This window comes from Orcinus orca, chromosome 1 (genome assembly GCF_937001465.1).
Source record: "Orcinus orca chromosome 1, mOrcOrc1.1, whole genome shotgun sequence".
NCBI lineage: Eukaryota > Metazoa > Chordata > Mammalia > Artiodactyla > Delphinidae > Orcinus > Orcinus orca.
The window spans coordinates 138,633,380-138,653,303 of record NC_064559.1 but is presented as its reverse complement, the minus strand read 5'-3'; the positions used below and the strand labels follow the sequence as shown (position 1 = coordinate 138,653,303).

Genomic DNA, 19,924 nt, shown 5'->3' with positions numbered 1-19,924 from the left:
TATGCCCCATTACCTCCTTCAAATCTCTGCTCAATAATGAAGCCCACTCTGAGAATCCTATTTAAGAGTTGTAATCTGCCCCTCTATCCCCTCATCTTCTTTTATACTGTTCTATTCTTTCCACACCGTGCACTACTTAATATTAATAGCTTACCACACTAATTATTTGGGAGCTCATTTTTGTCTCTAGTAGAAATGTAAACTCTCTATACTTCAAAGATTGTTTTGTTCTTAGGTTTTAGGGGGTCGGCACACGGAAAACGCTCAATAACGGATTCCACCAACTCATCATTTCATTGTTCACACGGCTGGGCAAGCTCCCTAAACTCTCCTTAAGCCTAAATTTCAGCACCTTCTTAAACCGCTAGATCTCACAAAACTATACATTTTCCTTTAAGAACTTTCCGACCCCGGAAGTAATAGCTTAAAGACGGGGGTCTGAGGAGAAAGCTACTTCCGTTTCCGTACAGACCACAGGGAGCAAAAATACCATGGCGAAGGCCGGGGAAAAGAGCGGCGGCAGCGGAAACAAAGGCTTGAAACGCAAAGCTGCTACTGAAGAACCTCAGGAGGCTGCAGTCGCTGAGGATGGGACGACGGAAAGTGGGGTCCAACCCTCGAAGGCGGCTGCCTTTCCTCCAGGCTTCAGCGTTTCGGAGATTAAGAACAAACAGCGGCGACACTTAATGTTCACGCGGTGGAAACAGCAGCAGCGGAAGGTATGAGGCGCGGAGGCGCCAGAGCGCGTGCGCGATGTCCCTTTCGCTCCCCTGGGGTGGAAGTTGGGGAATGGAGGGGATGTAGAAGGGGCATCTAACCCATTCTGGTGTGCACGTATGGGGGAAGGGTGTCCTAGAAGACTTATTGGGACTGTAATTTCTAATCCGAGATCTGATGGATTGAGGGTCAACAGGCGCTGGGGGAAAAAAAAAAACCCTATTTTATATTGTGTGTCAGGCATTCTGTTCAGAAGTCGACAGAAGTTACAGATTTACGGTACATCTTGCCGGTTTTTGATCATTTTAAAAGCATGTTTTGTTTATAAAATATTTGAGTAACTAGTGATGGTTTTATTGGAAACAACCTGAAAACTCCTCTCTCATTACCGTTTATTTTTAGTACTTTTCAAGACAAGCAACCAGCATAGCCACGGTTTTCTTTAGGATGCAACTTGCAAAGGAATGCAAAACAAAACAACAAAAACTATTTAACTTGTTTAGATGTACATTTTGCACTTTCACTTAATTTGAGGTTTTATAGTAAAAGATAAAGCTAGTGAAATTTTAAACATTTAAACTTGTCAATTTAGATTAGTGTTTTGAAGGAGCAGAATCTTTGAGAAATCTTATTGATTGGCTAGCTCATTTGGTTTACAATACAGCTACGAAAATCTAAGTCAGGATGTTTCTTTTAATACAGTTATAAGATTGCTCAGTTTAAATATTCATAGCATTAGTAATTTGTAACTTCAGTATGTGTTTGTGATATAACTGGTGGTTTCTCAATATTGTTCTTTTCTTTTTCAAATCCTTTAGGAAAAGTTGGCAGCTAAGAAAAAACTTAAAAAAGAGAGAGAGGCTCTTGGTGATAAGGTAAATGAAACTTTTAGTCCTCTGCTTTCTGTCTGGTATTAAGGAGTGCTCCCTGATACTTACATTGAATCATTTTCTTTTAAAATTTATTATGAAATATTTTGGATATATAAAATGATATAAAAATAAGGCAGCATACCCCTTTCTATCCTTTACTCAGCATAAGAAATTATGCATTAGTAGATAGTGTTCAAGTTCTTGTGTACTTTTTTCTGATTGCTTTCCCCTCCAAAGAAACACTCATTGGGACTTCCCTGGTGGTCCAGTGGTTAAGAGGGTTAAGACACCGCGCTTCCACTGCAGGGGGCACCGGTTTCAAACTTAGATCCCTCTTGACATGTAGCATGGCCAAAAAAAAAAAAAAAGATAAGCGCTCATGAAATTGCTCTTTATTGTTCCCATGCACTTCCTTTATTACCTTTACTATGTTTGTGTCCCTAAACAGTAAACCCAGGAGTGGTGTTTTGCATGTTTTCAAAATTTCAAAATGGTGTGTCTACTTCAACTTGCTTACTTTACTTAACTTTATGTGTTTGAGAGGCAGAGACACATCTCCCTGACTGGGAATGGGGAAGATCCCCGTTTTAGGCCTGTAACTGGAGCTCTTCTGACTTGATGCACTTTGTTATGCAAGGCTGGGGAATGGCTGGGCACAGCCTCTTCTGTTGTAGGGTTGGGGCGTGTAAGAATGAGAGCTGACTCTGAGGTTAGGAACCTGTGAAGAGTGAGAATGGGGAGTGGGAGGAAGGTGAGATACCTGAGTGGATTATGGCAAAGAAGAGAGAAGAGATAATGCATCAAGAAAGGATTTGGCTATTTTTGTGATATTAACAAAAAGTGAAATCTTTCTATTGAAAAATTTTAAAAGAACTACTAAATACTTCTGCATTATTGCACAGCTATTTTCATTTTAGTTTCATTTTATTTATAGTTAGTTCAAGGTTACAATTTATACTTGCAAAATTTAAAAAATGTTCGACTTTTCCCCCCTCCCATCTCTTAAGATGAGGGACCAAGAAATGATAAGCATTTTTGAGAAAGTGAAAAATAATAGACTATATATATGTATATATATATACACACAAACTAAACGCTTCTTCTTCATGAATTCTATTTATAGTATTAGGTTAAATCACAGGAAGTTGCCAATGTTAGACTGTTTTGACCTGCGAAATCCTATCAAGCAATGTTAGTCTTTTTAAACTCTCAATAATCAGTCAGTTATAGCAAATTAATATGCTGATCACCATTTGAAAATATCACCTTTCTTGTTTTGGGATTGAAAGATGACTTCCTAGACCTGCCTCTTTTAAAAAAATTGCTTCAAATTTAATATTCATTTCATAGAATAATAAAAAAATCCTAGTTTGTCAGTTCATATTCATCTCTGTTAGTGTACATATATTTTGGATTAGTTTTAGTCAGTATATGGTTACAGTTCTGTGTTCTTGCTCCTTAAAATTTCATTTACACAATATTTTGGTCTAAGCAAACAATATTGTGCATGATTACTGATTCTCATGGTATTCCATTATGCTGGAAATGCTGTAGTCATTATCCTGTTGTTGGACATCTGCCCTATTTACTGTTCATTTCCACTAACCATAGTGATAATACATATTTCTTTGTATAAATTGCTCCCCCTTTTCATTCCTTACCATAAATCCCCCAAACTAGAATTACTAGTTCAGTAGATGGAAACAGATTTATAGCTTTTCTTATATATTTCTGAATAGCTTTCTGAAAGTATTGAAACAAAGCTATATATATATGTACCTTTGTAATTTTTTCCCATTTGATATTTTTCTTCTTCATGAATAATTATTTTGATTCCAGTTTCTTCTCTCTGCTACTTCTGCCTGGTTTTAAGCCATTTTATTTAGTGTCAGCAGTTCTTCCAGTATGTGCATGTGTCTGCTCAGAGAATTAAAAAGCCTCTTACTCAATATTGTTATTAGGATTGATGTAGCAGTGGGTTGAAATGAGGAACAGATTGAGTTTTTGTATTATTTGCAGATTTCTGTTATTCTTCCCCAATCATAATGCAAAATTATTAATGTAAAATGCTCCTAAGACTTAACCCTTTTTCTTTTATTTAGGCTCCACCAAAGCCTATACCGAAGACCATTGACAACCAGCGAGTGTATGATGAAACCACAGTAGACCCTAATGATGAAGAGGTAATGTTAGAAGTCTTAAATGAATTTGGATGACCACACTTGATAAATTGTCTGTTCGTATGTCAATGTTTAAATTAAAGTACTAACTGGTGAAGATGTGTAATGGACTGATTCAACTGTAATGTTGGCATATTATCATTATTTATTGTAGATTATTTCATAATTGAGTTTCCCAACAATGCTGTAGAAAAAGGGAGTAATTATTTTCTAGAAAGATATTGTATTTTATGCCTAGGTAAACTTATTTGTCATTTAATCTCTATAATAGTTCCAGTGTTTTTTAATGTCATTTGAAAAGCATTCCTCATACTATAGATTTTTGTAGTATTTGTTATACATTTTGACACCTAAGGATAACATTTGATGGTATTTTTGTGTCCTCATAAAACTCTTGGTTTCAAGATAACCTTCCACTTTTCACATTTTCCCTTTAAATAGTTTGCAACAGTACAGTGAGAGAATCAAGGTTTTAAAACTTTGTATATATATGTATTCTTTGATTTGTGTACGGGAAACTTGTTTTTGTTATATTTATTTGCTTTCAAACAATGCTGTTACCAACATTCTTTCACATATTTCCTGGTATAGCCATTCATTCATTCAGTTTGTCAGTCAGTTTTCCAGCAAATGCTTCTTGATTGCCTGCTATGTATGGAGATCTGTTTTAGGGACATGGGATTCATCAGTGCACAAAATACACATATACACACAAAATTTCTGCCCACCCAGAGCTTACTTTCTAGGAAGAGAGACAAACAATGAACATAATAAAATAAATTACCATAGGTTAGCAGATGGTAGGTTACTAAAATTAAATAGGGTAAAGGAGATTCAGGACAACTTGGTGTAGAGCGAGTTTGCAATTTTACAAAAAGGGGGGGTGCATGAGAGAGAGTATCTGTGTGTGTGTGTGTGCCTGCATTTTATTTATTGCGACATAATTTCAGACTTAATAGAAAAGTAAGAATTCATGTATACACTTCACCTGGATTTCCTAAATGTTAAATTGTATCACACTTCATTTTCATTTATGTTCTCTCTGAAATGCTTGAGAGTAAGTGGCAGATATAAGCCCCTTTACTCATACATGCTTAGTGTGTTTTACCTATAAACTTTTTTTAATAAGCACAGTGTACAGTTTCCATAATTAGATAATTAACATTGATATACATTATTATCTGATCTGTACAGCTTACTCAGATGTCACAATGATGTCATTTTTCATAAAAGAAAAATCCCAGTTCTTGCATTTCATCCCATTACAATGACTCTAACCTCCTTTAATTTGGAACAGTTCCGCAGAATTTGCTTTTAATGACATTGACATTTTTGAAGAGTACAGACCAGGTATACTTGTAGAATGCCACTTAATATGAGTTTGGTGTTTGCTCATGATTATATTCAGCTTATGTACTTTTGACAGGAGTACCACAGTTGTGACGTTATGTTCTTTTCAGTGCTCTTAGCAGGAGTCACATATTGTTGATTTTCCCATTACTGGTTATATCAACTTTCATCACATGATTAAAGTGGTGTCTGTCAGGTTTCTCCACTATAAGTACTATTTTCCCCTTTGAATTTAATAAATATTTTGGGAGGGAGATACTTTGAGATTATATAAATAAATATATGTTACTCTTTAAACTCTCACTCAAGATTTTGCAATTACGAATAATTTTTTCCAGTCTGATAGGTGAGAAATTGTATTTCCATGTAGTTTTAATTTGCTGTTCTTTTGTTATGAATGAGGTTGGACATCGTTTCACGTTTTCTTCCTTTCTTTCTAATCAATTGTTTGTTCATGTCTCTTGCCCATTTTTCTGTTGGTTAGGGTTGCAATTTTTATACAATGGTTAGGGTAGGCTTCATTGAGGAGATGACCTTTTAGCAAAGACTTGAAGGATGTGAAGAAATCAGCCATCTTTGGGCAGAAGATAATCCAGGATAAGGGGACATGGCCAGCGCAAAAGCTCTAAGGCAGGAACATGCTTAGTTTATTTTTGAGAATCAGTAAGGAAGCCAGTATGCTGAAATTAAGTGAGCAAGAGGGAGGGTGGTAGAAGAGGTGCCAGGAAAATACGGGGAAGGGAAGAGGCCAGATCAGTGACTTTGCTGGCCATTGTGAGGACTTTGGCTTTTATACTTAGTGAAATGAGGAGCCATTGGATGATTTTGAACAGGGGAATGATGTGATTGTATTTAATTTTTTTAAGTAATTGGTTGCTTTACTGAGATAGCAGTCAGAGAGGTAAACAGACTAGTTCGGAAGCTATTCCAGGAAAGAGATGATGATAATGATGGTGGTGGTGGTGATGATGATGATGATTGGGACCACAGTGGTTACAGTGAATGTTGAGAATCAGTCTGATTCTGAGGTTTGAGTTTTTGGCCTTGGTGTATTTTGATATTAGAGCCACTAAGAATTTCTTGATATGAGGTGTTAGAGAAAGAGGATTCAAAGATGGCATTGAGGTTTTTAGCCTGAGCAATTAGAAGGATAGAATGATGGAATTATCATTGACAAGGTATGGAACAGGCCTTGGCTGGAGATAAATTGGGGATCAAAAACATGTAATGTAAAAGTTTCCCTAAATATTTACATAGGGGAGAATTTGTTAGGTCATGGGGTGTATAAATGTTCAACTTTACATGAAAGTGCCAAAATGTTTTCCAAAGTAGTGGTTGTATCATTTTGCACTCCCATGGTGTAAGAGCAATATTCCTGGTCATCCACGTTCTGACCATTGCTTGGTATATTCAGGTTAGTGATAAAGGGCTATCTCATTGTGGCTTGAGTTTGCTCTTCCCTGATTCCTAACGTGGTTGAGCATCTTTTTGTGCATGTACTGTGGTTTTGGTAGAGATATGCCAGCTCATGTCTTTTGCCCTATTTTCTATCCTGTAGTGTATTTTACTGATTTGTAGAATTTCTCTAATTTCTACTAATCCTTTACATGTATTACAAGTATCTTCCAATTTGTGGATTCTCTTTTTACTTTCTTCTTTGGTGTCTTCTGATGAACAAAAGTCCTTAATATAGTTGGGTTTAATTTTTTTTGTTTTTGTGGTGAATGCTGTTTTGTCATGTTTAAGAAATCTGTCTCTATCCTGTAATCATATGATATCATATTTTTTTCCCTAAAAGAACTGGAGAGCTACTTTTCATATTTATGTACTTAATTATCAGGAATGAATTTCTCTGTTTGGTGTGAGAAAGGAAACCAGCTTCTCTCTTCCACTGCTCCCTCCTTCCCCCTCATATGTAACCAGTTTCCCCAGCACAATTTTTGGAGCAGTACAACCTTTTCCCATAGTAAATTGTAATGCTGTGTCATATATTAGGTATCCGTATATGCTTAGTCTTTTTCTGGGCTGTTTTTTTGGTAGTTTGTTGCTGGATCAGTTCTTTACTTTCTTAATTATTTAGCTTCATGATAAGTTTTGATACCTGTTAGGGCAAGATGCCCCTCCCCATTACCATCCTCAAATCCCTCTGTTCAGGAGTGTTCTCTTCCTGGACCTTTGGTCTTCCATATAAAATTATAAATTGTACTAAATCAGATCAGTTTGAGGATATATATATATATATTGCTTAATTAGGTCTTATTTAAATACTGAAAATGTATTTCAGTGAATTTCATTGTTTTCTTAATACAGGTTGTACACGTGAATCTTGTTAGAGCTATTCCTGGGTATCTTACATTTTTTCTTATTAGTGTAAAGCACATCTCTTTGAAAACTGTTTAAATTGCTGATTTACAAAAATGCAGTTGATTTTTTTAATACATTTTTTAAAACATCTATCTATCTATATTTGGCTCCGTTGGGTCTTCGTTGCTGCGTATGGGCTTTCTCTAGTTGCTGCGCATGGGCTTTCTCTAGTTGCTGCAAGCAGAGGCTACTCTTCGTTGTGGTGCACAGGCTTCTCATCGCGGTGGCTTCTCTTTCTGCGGAGCACAGGTTCTAGGCCTGCAGGCTTCAGTAGTTGTGGCACGCAGGCTCAGTAGTTGTGGCTTGCAGGCTCCAGAGTGCAGGCTCAGTAGTTGTGGTGCACGAGTTTAGTTGCTCCACGGCATGCGGGATCTTCCTGGACCAGGGATCGAACCTATGTCCCCTGCATTGGCAGGCGGATTCTTAACCACTGCGCCCAGGGAAGTCCCTGCAATTGATTTTTGGATCATGATCTTCTAACAAGTAGTTTACCTAAATTCATTTCTAATAATTTGTCTGAATGTTGTTTTCATTTCATGTTTAATCCTTTCTGCAAATAAGTTTTTGTTAATTACTTTCAATCCATTAACAGTTTCTTTCGTTCTTACTTAGAACCTCCAGCATGTCAAATAAATAGAAAAAGCAATATTAGCATCTGTGCCATGTTACTGATTTTAAAGAGAATACTTCGTGTATCATTATTAATGTTTGTGTCATTAATGGTAGATTCTCCTTATGAGTTATGGAAATTCCATTCTTTTTTTGCTGGATTTTTTTTTAATGAAGGAATGTAGAAAGTTAGATGCTTTTCCTGCAAATATTAAGACAATTTATGCACTTTTTCTGCAGATATTGAGATGAATGTGCAGTTTTCTCCTTTATTGCACTAATGTAGTAAACGAAATAGATTTTCTAATCTTAAACCTCTTGTATTCATGGGATAAATACAATTTAGTTAAGATGACACAGGCCTACTAGAGAATGGACTTGAGGATACGGGGAGGGGGAAGGGTAAGCTGGGACAAAGTGAGAGAGTGGCATGGACATGTATACACAACCAAACATAAAATAGATAGCTAGTGGGAAGCAGCCGCATAGCACAGGGAGATCAGCTCGGTGCTTTGTGACCACCTAGAGGAGTGGGATAGGGAGGGTGGGAGGGAGGGAGATGCAAGAGGGGAGAGATATGGGGACATATGTATATGTATAACTGATTCACTTTGTTATAAAGCAGAAACTAACACACCATTGTGAAGCAATTATACTCCAATAAAGATGTTTAAAAAAAAAAGATGTTTTATCTTAACCTATTGTTTTGGTTTTTTAATACTTTGTTTAGAACATGTACATGTGTGTTCATGAGTGAGACTACAGTAATGTCCTATTTTCATTCCTAATTTTATGTATTTGGGCTTTTCACCAGAGGTGTATCTGTTTTGTTTTTCTTTTCAAACTACTGTTTTCTTTAATCTTCTCTATTGAATCTTTGTTTTCTAATTCATTTATATCCCCTCATACCTTTATTTCTTTTACACTATGAGTTTATTGTTTTTATTTTTTTGATTAGCGTATTTTCATCTTTTTTATTATGAGCAACTAAGGTGATAAAATTCACTTTTGCTATAGCCCCCAAGTTTTAAGATGCATTTCTTTCATTATTGTTTAAATCTGAGTACCTCTTTTAATGAAAGATGATTTCTTCTTGTTTGCTATATTTTTTTATTTCATTAGTTTTCCCCGATCCTTGTTCTTTCTTTCCTTCTGCTTACCTGGAAGAGCAAATGAAAGCTCTTACATTTGCTCTTCTCTTTCTAGCTTCCTAAGATGGAAGCTTAGATTATTGATTTTATACTTTTTTCCTAGTATAAGCATATAAAGCTCTGGTTTTCCCCTAAGCACTGCTTTAGCCACATCCCATACATTTTGGTATGCTTGTTGTGTTTTCATTTTCATTCTGTTCAAGATATTTTCTAATTTCTCTTGTGATTTCTTCTTTGGCTTATGATTTTCAAAAAGTGTCCTGTTTAATTTCCAAATATTTGAGGATTTCCCAGATTCCTTTCTGCTGTTGATTTCTAATTCAATTTTATTGTGGTTTGGGACATATTTTGTTTGATTTCAGTCCTTTGCAATTAAAGAAATGTCCTAGCATTTATGTCCTAGCATAAATAAGATCTATTCTGAAGAATGATTTATCACAATCTACTTCAAATAAATACTGACACGATTCTGGTAAAATACAGCAAGTTTGCACCAGTATAGCTTCATGACCCTCCACTCTTACTCATGCTATTATTGTCAGCACACGTTGTTATATATTACATCTGTCTATGTTATAAACCCAGTGTTGTAATTACTGCTTTAAACATCCTGTTTTTTTTAAAGAAATTAAGAGCATACACACACAACACACCCACAGAGTCTTTTATGTTTACCTTCATCATTACCTATTTACAGTGCTCTTCTTTCCTGCTTGTGGATCAGAGTTACCATCTGGTATCATTCTCTTTCAGCTTCTAGGACTTTCTTAAGCCTTTGTTTTTATAGCAGGTCTGATAGCTAATTATCTCAGCTTTTGTTTATCTGAAAGTGTGCTTATTTTGCCTTCATTTTTGAAAGAATTTTGTGGGATATAGAATCCTTGGTTGACTTTTTTTTTCTTCTGGTACTTTGAACTTGTTCCATTGCATTTTGACCTTCATTATTTCTCTTGAGAAAGCAGCCATTAATAATCATTGTTCCCATGTATGTGATTTATTTTTTTCTTCTTTCAAAATTTTCATTTTTTGGCTTTTACCAGTTTGACACTGATGTGTTTAGGTGTTGTTCTTTCTTTTTATTCTACTTAAGGTTTTCTGAGTTTGGACCTTAAGTTAGAGTTTTTCATCCTTTATTTCTTTGAAAATTTTTTTCTGCCCTCATCTCTCCTTCGGGGACTTCCTTTTCACACACACTGTTGAAATGGTTATGAGTGTTCTAAAAGTTTCTGCAGCTTTGCTCCTTTTGCTATGATTGTGTTCTCCATTCTTCGGATTGGATACTTATTAATCTATTTTCAAGTTTATTGATTATTCTGTATCTTAGATCTGCTATTAAGCCTGTATTTTTCCTTAATTCCTTGAATATATCTGTTATAGCTGCTTTGAAATTTTCACTAAATTCAACATCTGGGCCCACTCAGTCAGTTTTTATTGACTTCTCTTTTCCTGATTATAAGTCATACTTTTCTGTTTCTTTGTATATCTGATATTTTGGTTGAAAATTGGACATTTTAGAAAACATTGCAATAACTGGATTGTTTTTGTTTTTTTAAGGGTTATTGATTCTTTTTGTTTTAGTAACTTGTCTGGACTTAAACTGGAATCTGTCTGACAGTAGCATTATGTTACTACTCAGTTTGTTATTTTTAACATGCCTCCCTAGGGACTGTCCCAGTGTTTGCGTGGATTAATGGTCAGCCAGTGATTTGGGTAGAGGTTGTGGTGCGACACCATGAACCCCTAAGATACATACCCTCTGCCAGCTGAGCTGTGTGTGGATTGAGGAATGCATTCAGAGTTGCAGCCATTTTTCAAGTCTCCCTTGCCTTTTAGGTGCACTGGATTCTCAGGTCTCTCTCATGTGTAGTTTAGCTGTCAGTCAGGGATTTTGGGAGAGATTATGCCAGTCCCTCTATGATTTTTACTTCCAGAGCTCTCATTAAATTTTTGGCTGGCCCACATCTACCCTGAACTGGGCCTGTAACCTTGGATTGGCAAAGCTAGCATCTTCACACCTGCCCCTCCTTGAATCTGGTCCACCACCTCTGGATTCAGGATTGCTGGTTGTCGCCTGCTATCAGTCCTGAAGTTGGTAAAGTTACTGTTTTCACCAACAAGGTTGATAGAGGAAATGGAATAGCTCTAGGCAAGATTCTTGATGTTCTTGCCCACAGATATATCCATTTTTCAAGAATAAACGCATCTCAGTGTGTGTCTTGAAATTGTTTTTGACAGTTTTTTTTCCAGTTTTATATTAGTATTCTTCAGATAGAAAATTACCCAACCTCTTCACGTTGCCATTAACCTAAGTCCCTCCTGGGCCCTCTTTAAATCACCAGTCAGCTAGGTAGTCAGTGTTATAGAATCCCTACTGTAACTACTTTTAAAATGCTGGCCCAGTAGAATGTTTGATGTAAAATTATCTCTCTTTCTGTTTTCAGGTTGCTTATGATGAAGCTACGGATGAATTTGCTTCTTACTTCAACAGACAAACTTCTCCCAAGATTCTCATCACTACATCAGATAGACCTCATGGGGTAAACATATCAATTAGTATAGCTCTTGAATTCTTAATTTTCTTGCATTACTTAGATTATTTAAGAGAACTCTGTTCAGAAGAGTTAAATTATTAGTAATTGCCTTAAATTATGCCTGTAAATAAGCTAAATAAAATGTAATGCTGATGTGATATAGGCTCACTAAGCATGATTCTTCAGGATAGGCTTTCTCAGCCTCAGCACTGTTAGTATTTTAGGCTGGATAATTTTTTTATTGTGCAGATTGTCCTGTTCATTATAGGATGTTTAGCAGCATCTCTGGCCTCTATGCACTAGATATCCGTAGCAGCCAAACCCCATACTACCACCAGTCATAACCACCAGAAATGCTTCCAGATGTTGCCAAACATCTCTTGATGGCAAAATTGTCCCTAGTTGAGAACCACTGCTTTAGGCTGATCAGCCTTTGATGGATGAAACATTGTTTAGGTTTCACTCTTTCCCTAGCCTTGCTCTCTTTTAATAACACTATCTTATAATAATTACTTCTTTGCTTATATATATGTGCTACACAGATTTGTATTCTTTTTTCACTTTTGAGGATTTTTGTTATTTTGTTTTATAGAGAACAGTACGACTCTGTGAACAGCTCTCCACAGTTATACCAAACTCACATGTTTATTACAGAAGAGGACTGGCTCTGAAAAAAATTATTCCACAGTGCATCTCAAGAGATTTCACAGACCTGATTGTTATTAATGAAGATCGTAAAATACCAAGTATCCTTTGTTTTTTTACGGAAGTTTTCCTGTCTAAACAAGAGACAGCTTCAGGGAATTCATAATCTAGTAGGAGAAAAGAAACATGTAAACAAACAAAAATATAGTGTGGATAGTACAGTTAAGAGAGAAATACAGGATACAGTGCAAACTCTGGTAAAAATCTGCCCTGGGGATATCAGGGAGGAAGTACTTGATAGAAAAAAGTGCTTAAACCCCATCTAGGTGGATATGGGTGAATGAGGTAAGGAAGAGGAAGAGTACCCACTGCAGAAATAACCATTTGGAAAGATAGAGGCGTGAAGGTGCTGACGCAGTTGGGGATCTGCAACTGTCATTTGATATGACTAGATTTTATGGTGCCAGAGGTGGTTTCACAGGATTGCATTTTTAAAGTAGGTATTTGGGCCCATATTATGTATTAACTAGTATATCAGATGCCAAGAATAATCTATCCTTTTACCATGAATCACAGATCTGAGGTGAATGTGTTCCCTAAACCCTAGGTGTTTCTTCCTGTTGTGAGGTAAGAGATCATATAAAGGATGCCTAGATTTTTTGTCATTGCTGCTGTTTTACTTACTCATCTCCTGGCGGCCTGTGAACTCAGTAACTTTAAAGATGGCCAGTTGAATGAGTCAAAATTAAGGAGTTAAACAATAGGGACAGTACTTCTCTGCTGCCAGGTTAATATTTTTTTTCTTAAATCAATGAACACTTTAAAAAATAATGGTTTACAAGCTGTTTTTTTTAATCTAAATAATTTTTATGGCTTTTATTGTTTTCAATGTAAGTTAAAGACTTTACCCACTTGTACAGGTTGCTTTTCAGAGACTTGTAAGACTAAAACTAGCTTTGTATTGTGGTATATTGTTGGTCATTTTATAATTTGGCCGGATCGGGAGTTACTGTAACAAAGTAACAAAAATCTCTTGAATACTTAACTATTCCAGAAGAGATTTGTTTTAAGGTAGTTGTTGCCTTTTTAAAACTACCCTCCCAACATAAGGTGGCAAGGTCTGTGTTCCTCTATTTTTGGCAGTTAAAAACCCATCATCATTTCATTACTAGCAAGCCTGCTAGTAACTCTTTGCTAAGAAGCAAGCATTTATCAATTCAATAAACATTCTATCCATCTCTTGCCTTTAGAAAGCTTATATTCTCTTTACTTTATAATACTGTGTTGTCTTTTTACCCAAAATGTATTAATATTTTCTGTTTACCATATTGGACACCCTAGAGGGTAAGTTAACCGTCAGGTAATAAAGGTACCATCAGTACACAGACCTGATTTAAGGAAATAATTAGGCTACTTAAGTAATCCAAATGTGAAACTGCTTACTCCTATTCATATAAACATATATATATATATATATATATATATATACACAGTCTGCCCTCCCTGTCCACGGGTTCTGCATCTGCGGATTCAACCAACTGTATTGAAAGTTGGAGGGCTTACTCTACTATGCCAATTTATATAAGGGACTTGAGCATCTTTGGATCTGCCCTCCATGGTGGGTCCCAGAACCAGTCCCCCACAGATACTGAGGGAAAATTACCCAAGACTTAATTTTTGGATACAGAATCATGCAGCAGTTTCTAAAAGTCCTCATGATTGGAAGTTTTATAAGTATAATCCTGCCTGGATGTTAATTTTTATAATTTCAAAGATGTTTCATTTTCTTTTCTGATTAACATCTAGTAATGCAGCTGATGTCAGAGTATCAGTGAAAGACACTAGGAAAACAAATCTCTTGATTTGCTTGATCACATAGAATGATCTTCAGACTAATGCACGTTGGTAAGCCGGACTGGAAGTCCATCTTGGATAAGAGATTGTAAGATAAGGCAAAGAATATCTGCAGAAACTTGTAAATGAGACTGTTGCTCTAAGGAAGATATGAGACAGGTAAATGGAGGAAGGACAGTGGCTAATCTTTGCCATGATCCCCCCCCCAAAATGTAGAATTAAAGGGAGAATAATTTGTAAGCACCTAATAGAAATGGTGATTCCTAGAGACTTGATGTGGGCTGACAAATAACAAATCATGACTCCTAATGATGGCACTTGGAGAAAAGTTGAAAGAATTGAAGATATCTAGCCTGGAAATAAGAAAGTGGGAACATGACAGCTGTCTAAAGATATATTGACAGTAGGAAGGGCTACTGTGTGCCATATGGTGGAAATTTATAGTGGTATACATTTTTGACTTATTCTAGAAAAGAACTTTGTTATCCTACCAGTAGCCTTGTGGCTTTGGGTCAGGCAGATGTGATATCAAATTCAGAGTTCACTACTTGCTATTTTTGTGAATTTAGTCAAGTTTCTTAGTTTCCTCATATTTTAAATGTAGGAAATAATACCTATCTTTGGGGTTCCCACAAGGATCACATTAAATGTATTATGTTTCAGAGGCATAGTGCCTGGCCTGTACTAGGCATTTTATTAATTGTGGTGCAGTGGGAAGCATGAAGGCTTTTTCTGGAGAGAGACAGACTTCCTCTATTCATTATTTCTAAATGGAAATTTGAGGTAGGATAAGTCTTTCTGCTTTTGGCAGCTTATAGGGTGTTTTACAATCCTAGCCTTTGTATCAATCGTAACAAAATGCCTCTATACATTTCTAAATGGAAATTACCAGTCAAGAGTTTGGGCTCAGGTGTAACCCCACCCCAGTTGTGATCTACTGCCATGTAGCACTGAAACTTGGGTCAAATCTACCTGACCCTTCTCAGACTCTTCCTCATTGCTAAAATCAGTATGACTCCTATTTTACATGGTTTGGGTTAGAGATTAGCAATAACATAAAGCCTTTTGTACAATGCAGGTACTTAGGAATTGATACGTCTGGATTCTGTAGTTTCTTTTGACACAAACCACAATTTAGTGGGAATGTTCTGGAAAGGATTCAAGCCTTGATTTAGGTTGAAACTAATGACTTCTACCTCTCTTTACCCCCTCAAGATTTTATGATTTTTTCAATGTGCAAATGATACAGAAATACTTTTGCCTGTACCTCATGAGGTTGAACTTTTGGTGAGTCCTTGAAGGGAAGGAAAGAATTCAAACATTTACTGATAATCTGCTATGTAGTAGGCACTAGTATCTGTCAGGAATTAGTTAATAGATTTGTTGGGAAGAAAGGCATTTTACATGACTGTAACTCAAATGACAAGTGCTGTAGTAAGTAACAGTGAGATCGAGACTATTTAGAGCTTAATTTTGACTGTAAAGAGGTGGCATTTGAAGTGGGTCTTAATGGATGAGTAAAATATTGTAGATATTTGAAATACAATGAGCAAAAATCACATGATAGGATTAATGTGTGTGGTGTGTGAGAGACTGTGTCAGTGTCTACCAGCTTGGAAGCAATATGGGGAGACAACAGGTTAGAAAGGTAGTTTGGAGCCACAGTATGACTGCTATGACGATGTCTTAAATCTATAGATGAGTCTGTGGTGAGAGTAGTTTGAAATTAGCTACAGCTGTCAAACTCTCACAGTATCCAGTTTTTCACATAGCACACGAGGAGCTATGGTACAGATACAGTGACAAAGCCGAGTCCCATAGCTTTAGTAACTGTAGAACCAAGGCCTGAATCCAACTTGATTTAGTCTATATTAGAAGATGTACTTGAAATGGTGAGAGAGGTCAAACCAAGCAAAATACTGTTTTCCTAATCTGGGTGGAAAATCTCAAGGACCTCAATTAAGACAGTAACAATTGGGGTAAAGAGGAAGCTATAGAAGTGAGGAATTTAGGAAGGTAAAAGCAGTAGATAGGATTTGATGGGAGGAGGAGGGTGATGATAATAACCACCATAGTTTTTCAGTAGATGAATGGGAGAATGTCGATGGCTTTTTTTTTTAATCTTGAATTTTTATTTTTTTATACAGCAGGTTCTTATTAGTCATCCATTTTATACACATCAGTGTATACATGTCAGTCCCAGTCTCCCAATTCATCATGTTGATGGCTTTTAAATACGGCAACATCTGTTTTATAAAACTCATATTGTGTGCAGAAAAACAGTTGAATTCTGACCTCCTTTTAAGGTTTAAGTATTTGAAAGAATCAAGTTGTGCTACAAAGACTTGGGGTATGTTGTGTAGTTTAGCCGCATTCCAAACTTTTAAAGCCCTTGGGCTGCTAATCCTGCTGATTGTAGGTAGTTGTCTTATACTTCATGTGTAGTTTAGAGTGTCTAGCCTAATTCTGTTTGTGGTAGGGTAAGTGTTTAATTAATAGGTTGATTTTAAATTGTGGTACAGTAATCCCAAGAATTAAGACCATGTCTCTTGAGAACACTAATAACCTTGATTTCCAGAAGAGAGTTTGTCTCTGGTCTTGTAGGATGATATTCAAAACTGCATATCCTGACCTTAACAAATGTGTAAGACATACATATATATGTATGAGAGTGTGCCTTTTAAGGGTTATAAAGCCTCTGAACATAGAGGTAAACTTATATTCCATTTGCAATGCTACAATTATGCTAGAATCTCATCCTTTTAGAGTATTATAGTAGTGGATTTTAGCTCTTTTCACCTACTTCAGTTGAATGCTGAACATACCCTATAGCTATTTACCATACTGTGAAGAGAAAAAGTAGGACTGCTATAGGTTAGTTTATTTTTCTGAAAGATTTAGGTTGACTTCTCTGTCTTGAGTTTTGGGTATGGTAAGAAAATCTGTTAAGCCAGAGGAATACATGCACCCACCTATTTACCTAGCTACAGATTTTAGGAGGCTTTGGGCATACAAAGGACTAGTTATTTAAACAATTTAAAACTTAGATTACAGAATGTAATCTAAATGTGTTCTTAGCTTTGTGAACAGATGGATTAATTCTGAGTCACTTGCCAAATGGCCCAACTGCTCATTTTAAAATGAGCAGTGTTCGTCTGCGTAAAGAAATTAAGGTAAGTTTTATGCATTCCTTGATTGGCATTGGTCTTCTCACAGTATTTGATCAGTAAATACTATAACCTATATAGATCTAACTGATTTTAATAATGGTATTTGCTCTTCTGGTTAAAGGGATACTTTTGTGTACTGACCGTTTTCTTGTGAGATTATAATTGAGTTATGGCAGACAAGCAATAGCCTTCGTTACTATGAAACATGTCACTTTTTAGTAGAACTTTCTTTTGGTGCATTCACTGCATATTAAATAATTTTAGATAAATCTTATTTCATGGGTTTGATTAAGCCATTAAGATAACTAAAATGTTTCAATGTCATGTAAATTCGAAAACCTGAAATTGCAGTGAGATCGTTATTGTGACTTTTCATCATTTTTCTAGAGAAGAGGCAAGGACCCCACAGAACACATACCTGAAATAATTTTAAACAATTTTACAACACGGCTGGGTCATTCTGTTGGACGTATGTTTGCATCTCTCTTTCCCCATAATCCTCAGTTCATTGGAAGGCAGGTTGCCACATTCCACAATCAACGGGATTATATCTTCTTCAGATTTCACAGGTGAGAAACTCCTTGGACTTCAATGATGAAATACATTTTACACACAAACCTGTTTTCTAATGTATTCTGACAAGTATTGTAGATGAGAGATTATCTTTCAAACTGTCATATTAAAGAAATAACAGTTTGGGTTCATTCACACTAATTTCCTTAACTCTATTTTATCTTTGAAGATACATATTCAAGAGTGAAAAGAAAGTGGGAATTCAGGAACTTGGACCACGTTTTACCTTAAAATTAAGATCTCTTCAGAAAGGAACCTTTGATTCTAAATATGGAGAATATGAATGGGTACATAAGGTATGTGCTTACTCTATGAAAAGCCATTTAGATAATTTTAAAAGGATGGAATGAGAATAAAACGACGTACTTTAAGCTTTGGGTGTTTATACCTTAAGTTAGGCTTCTGAATTTCTTCCCAGGAGCTAGCAATAATCAATCTCTGATACAGTGTTCTGGTCTAGAGATTAACTCTGGTTCATCTGAAATATCCCTAAAGATCAGTGGTTCCCAAAGTGGGACCAGTAGCATCACCTAAGAACCTGGTACGAAGGCAGACTGTTGGGCTACAGACCTGCTGAATCCGTAACTTAGGGAGTGGGCCAGCAGTCTGTTTATGAGCCTGTGTTATAATGATTCTGCAGCATGCTTGAAAATTATTTTATAAAAGTTATATAGAAGTTACATTAAAGTTAAAATTATTTTATAGAAGGTTTTATAGAGGTTACATTAAAGTTAAAATTATTTTATAGAAGGTTTTATAGAGGTTTGGAGATCATTTTAAATTATAAATGAAAACTTTAATACTTTAAAACACATAATTTTTCAACCTAATAAGAAATATTTCACCTAAGTATGACTAAAATTTTATATCTATTATACACACACATATTGGAGCAATAATTTCCAATACTTTTTATATTAGAGCTAAAGACTTAAACTGTCTCAGAGACAAACCTAGAGGTCCTTTTTTTATAGCACTGTTACAGATTGTTTACTTTTGTTGTTGTTGTTTTTTCTAATTTTCAGCCCCGGGAAATGGATACAAGTAGAAGAAAATTCCATTTATAAAGTACTGAGGGGATAGTATTGGATTGTGCTGAACAGGCCTATCTTGAATTTATGAAAGAAGAACCTTTTCAAAATGGCATTTACCGATTTCATAAGCCTTCTGTCATGTCTGGATAAAGTACCAAGTGCCATGAATTGCCACTCACTATTTATGTAGCAAATAAAAGGTCATTTTGGTAAGAGTTTATAAATTTAAGTTTCCTAAAGCTTAATTCTCTTATTTTTAGGTAATTGTTAATAGTTGAAATTGGGATCAGTAGTCAAACTAACATTCCTGTTTGTACTTTCATGGAACATGTGGGCTGGAGAGAAATACAGTGCTTGGTAAATACTGTGTAGCCCACTGTTTTCTATCAGACTGATCTTCATAGTTTTAATTCTGTTTCCCGAAAATACATATATTTGGGGGTGAGGTTTCTAGGCTGTTTTAACATTTCCTTAAGCCTTTCAAGAAGGGTAGAAATTTTTAAAGCAAAGTGTTTTGCCAAGGACTAAAAGCAAAAGTTGCAAATTATTGATGCTAATCTTTGGTTCCCTTTTCCTTGGTACTTCTTTACCTCATTACATTGTACTGTAGTGTACCTCGGGCTCTGAAATTTTTCTCTTCCATCTTGTAATGGAATTCTTATATATCTAGTCTTTACTATCCTTACTAGGAGAGCCATGTGTTATGAAGTAAATAACTTCTAGGTGTAATGGTAATACCCCACAAAGTAGTTCATTAGAAAACAAAGTTAACCCTGTAAATAACTCATCAATAGAAACTAGTATTATTAGCAGCCTCCTCCTGACCTTAAAAGAACAAATTTGCAACTTACCTTTAATTCTCTAACAGTCTTGC

The 19,924-nt window shown here is 35.8% G+C and overlaps 1 protein-coding gene across 1 annotated transcript; it reads left to right on the top strand.

Annotated features, from left to right (window-relative positions):
- The first annotated feature begins 428 nt into the window (after positions 1-428).
- On the top strand, positions 429-19,274 carry RPF1 (ribosome production factor 1 homolog). The gene is made up of 9 exons (XM_033431707.2): positions 429-719; positions 1,536-1,592; positions 3,692-3,772; positions 11,685-11,780; positions 12,367-12,520; positions 17,364-17,446; positions 17,831-18,012; positions 18,186-18,312; positions 19,042-19,274. The coding sequence occupies exons 1-9, from the start codon at positions 492-494 to the stop codon at positions 19,081-19,083; spliced, it is 1,050 nt and encodes a 349-aa protein (XP_033287598.1). The 5' UTR covers positions 429-491; the 3' UTR covers positions 19,084-19,274.
- Positions 19,275-19,924: the final 650 nt, after the last annotated feature.

Coding starts and splice junctions, on each gene's coding strand:
- RPF1 (XM_033431707.2), top strand. CDS start 492: ATGGCGAAGGCCGGGGAAAAGAGCGGCGGCAGCGGAAACAAAGGCTTG. Junction 17,447..17,830: donor GTCTGCGTAAAGAAATTAAG/GTAAGTTTTATG, acceptor TCATTTTTCTAG/AGAAGAGGCAAGGACCCCAC. Junction 18,313..19,041: donor AATATGAATGGGTACATAAG/GTATGTGCTTAC, acceptor TCTAATTTTCAG/CCCCGGGAAATGGATACAAG.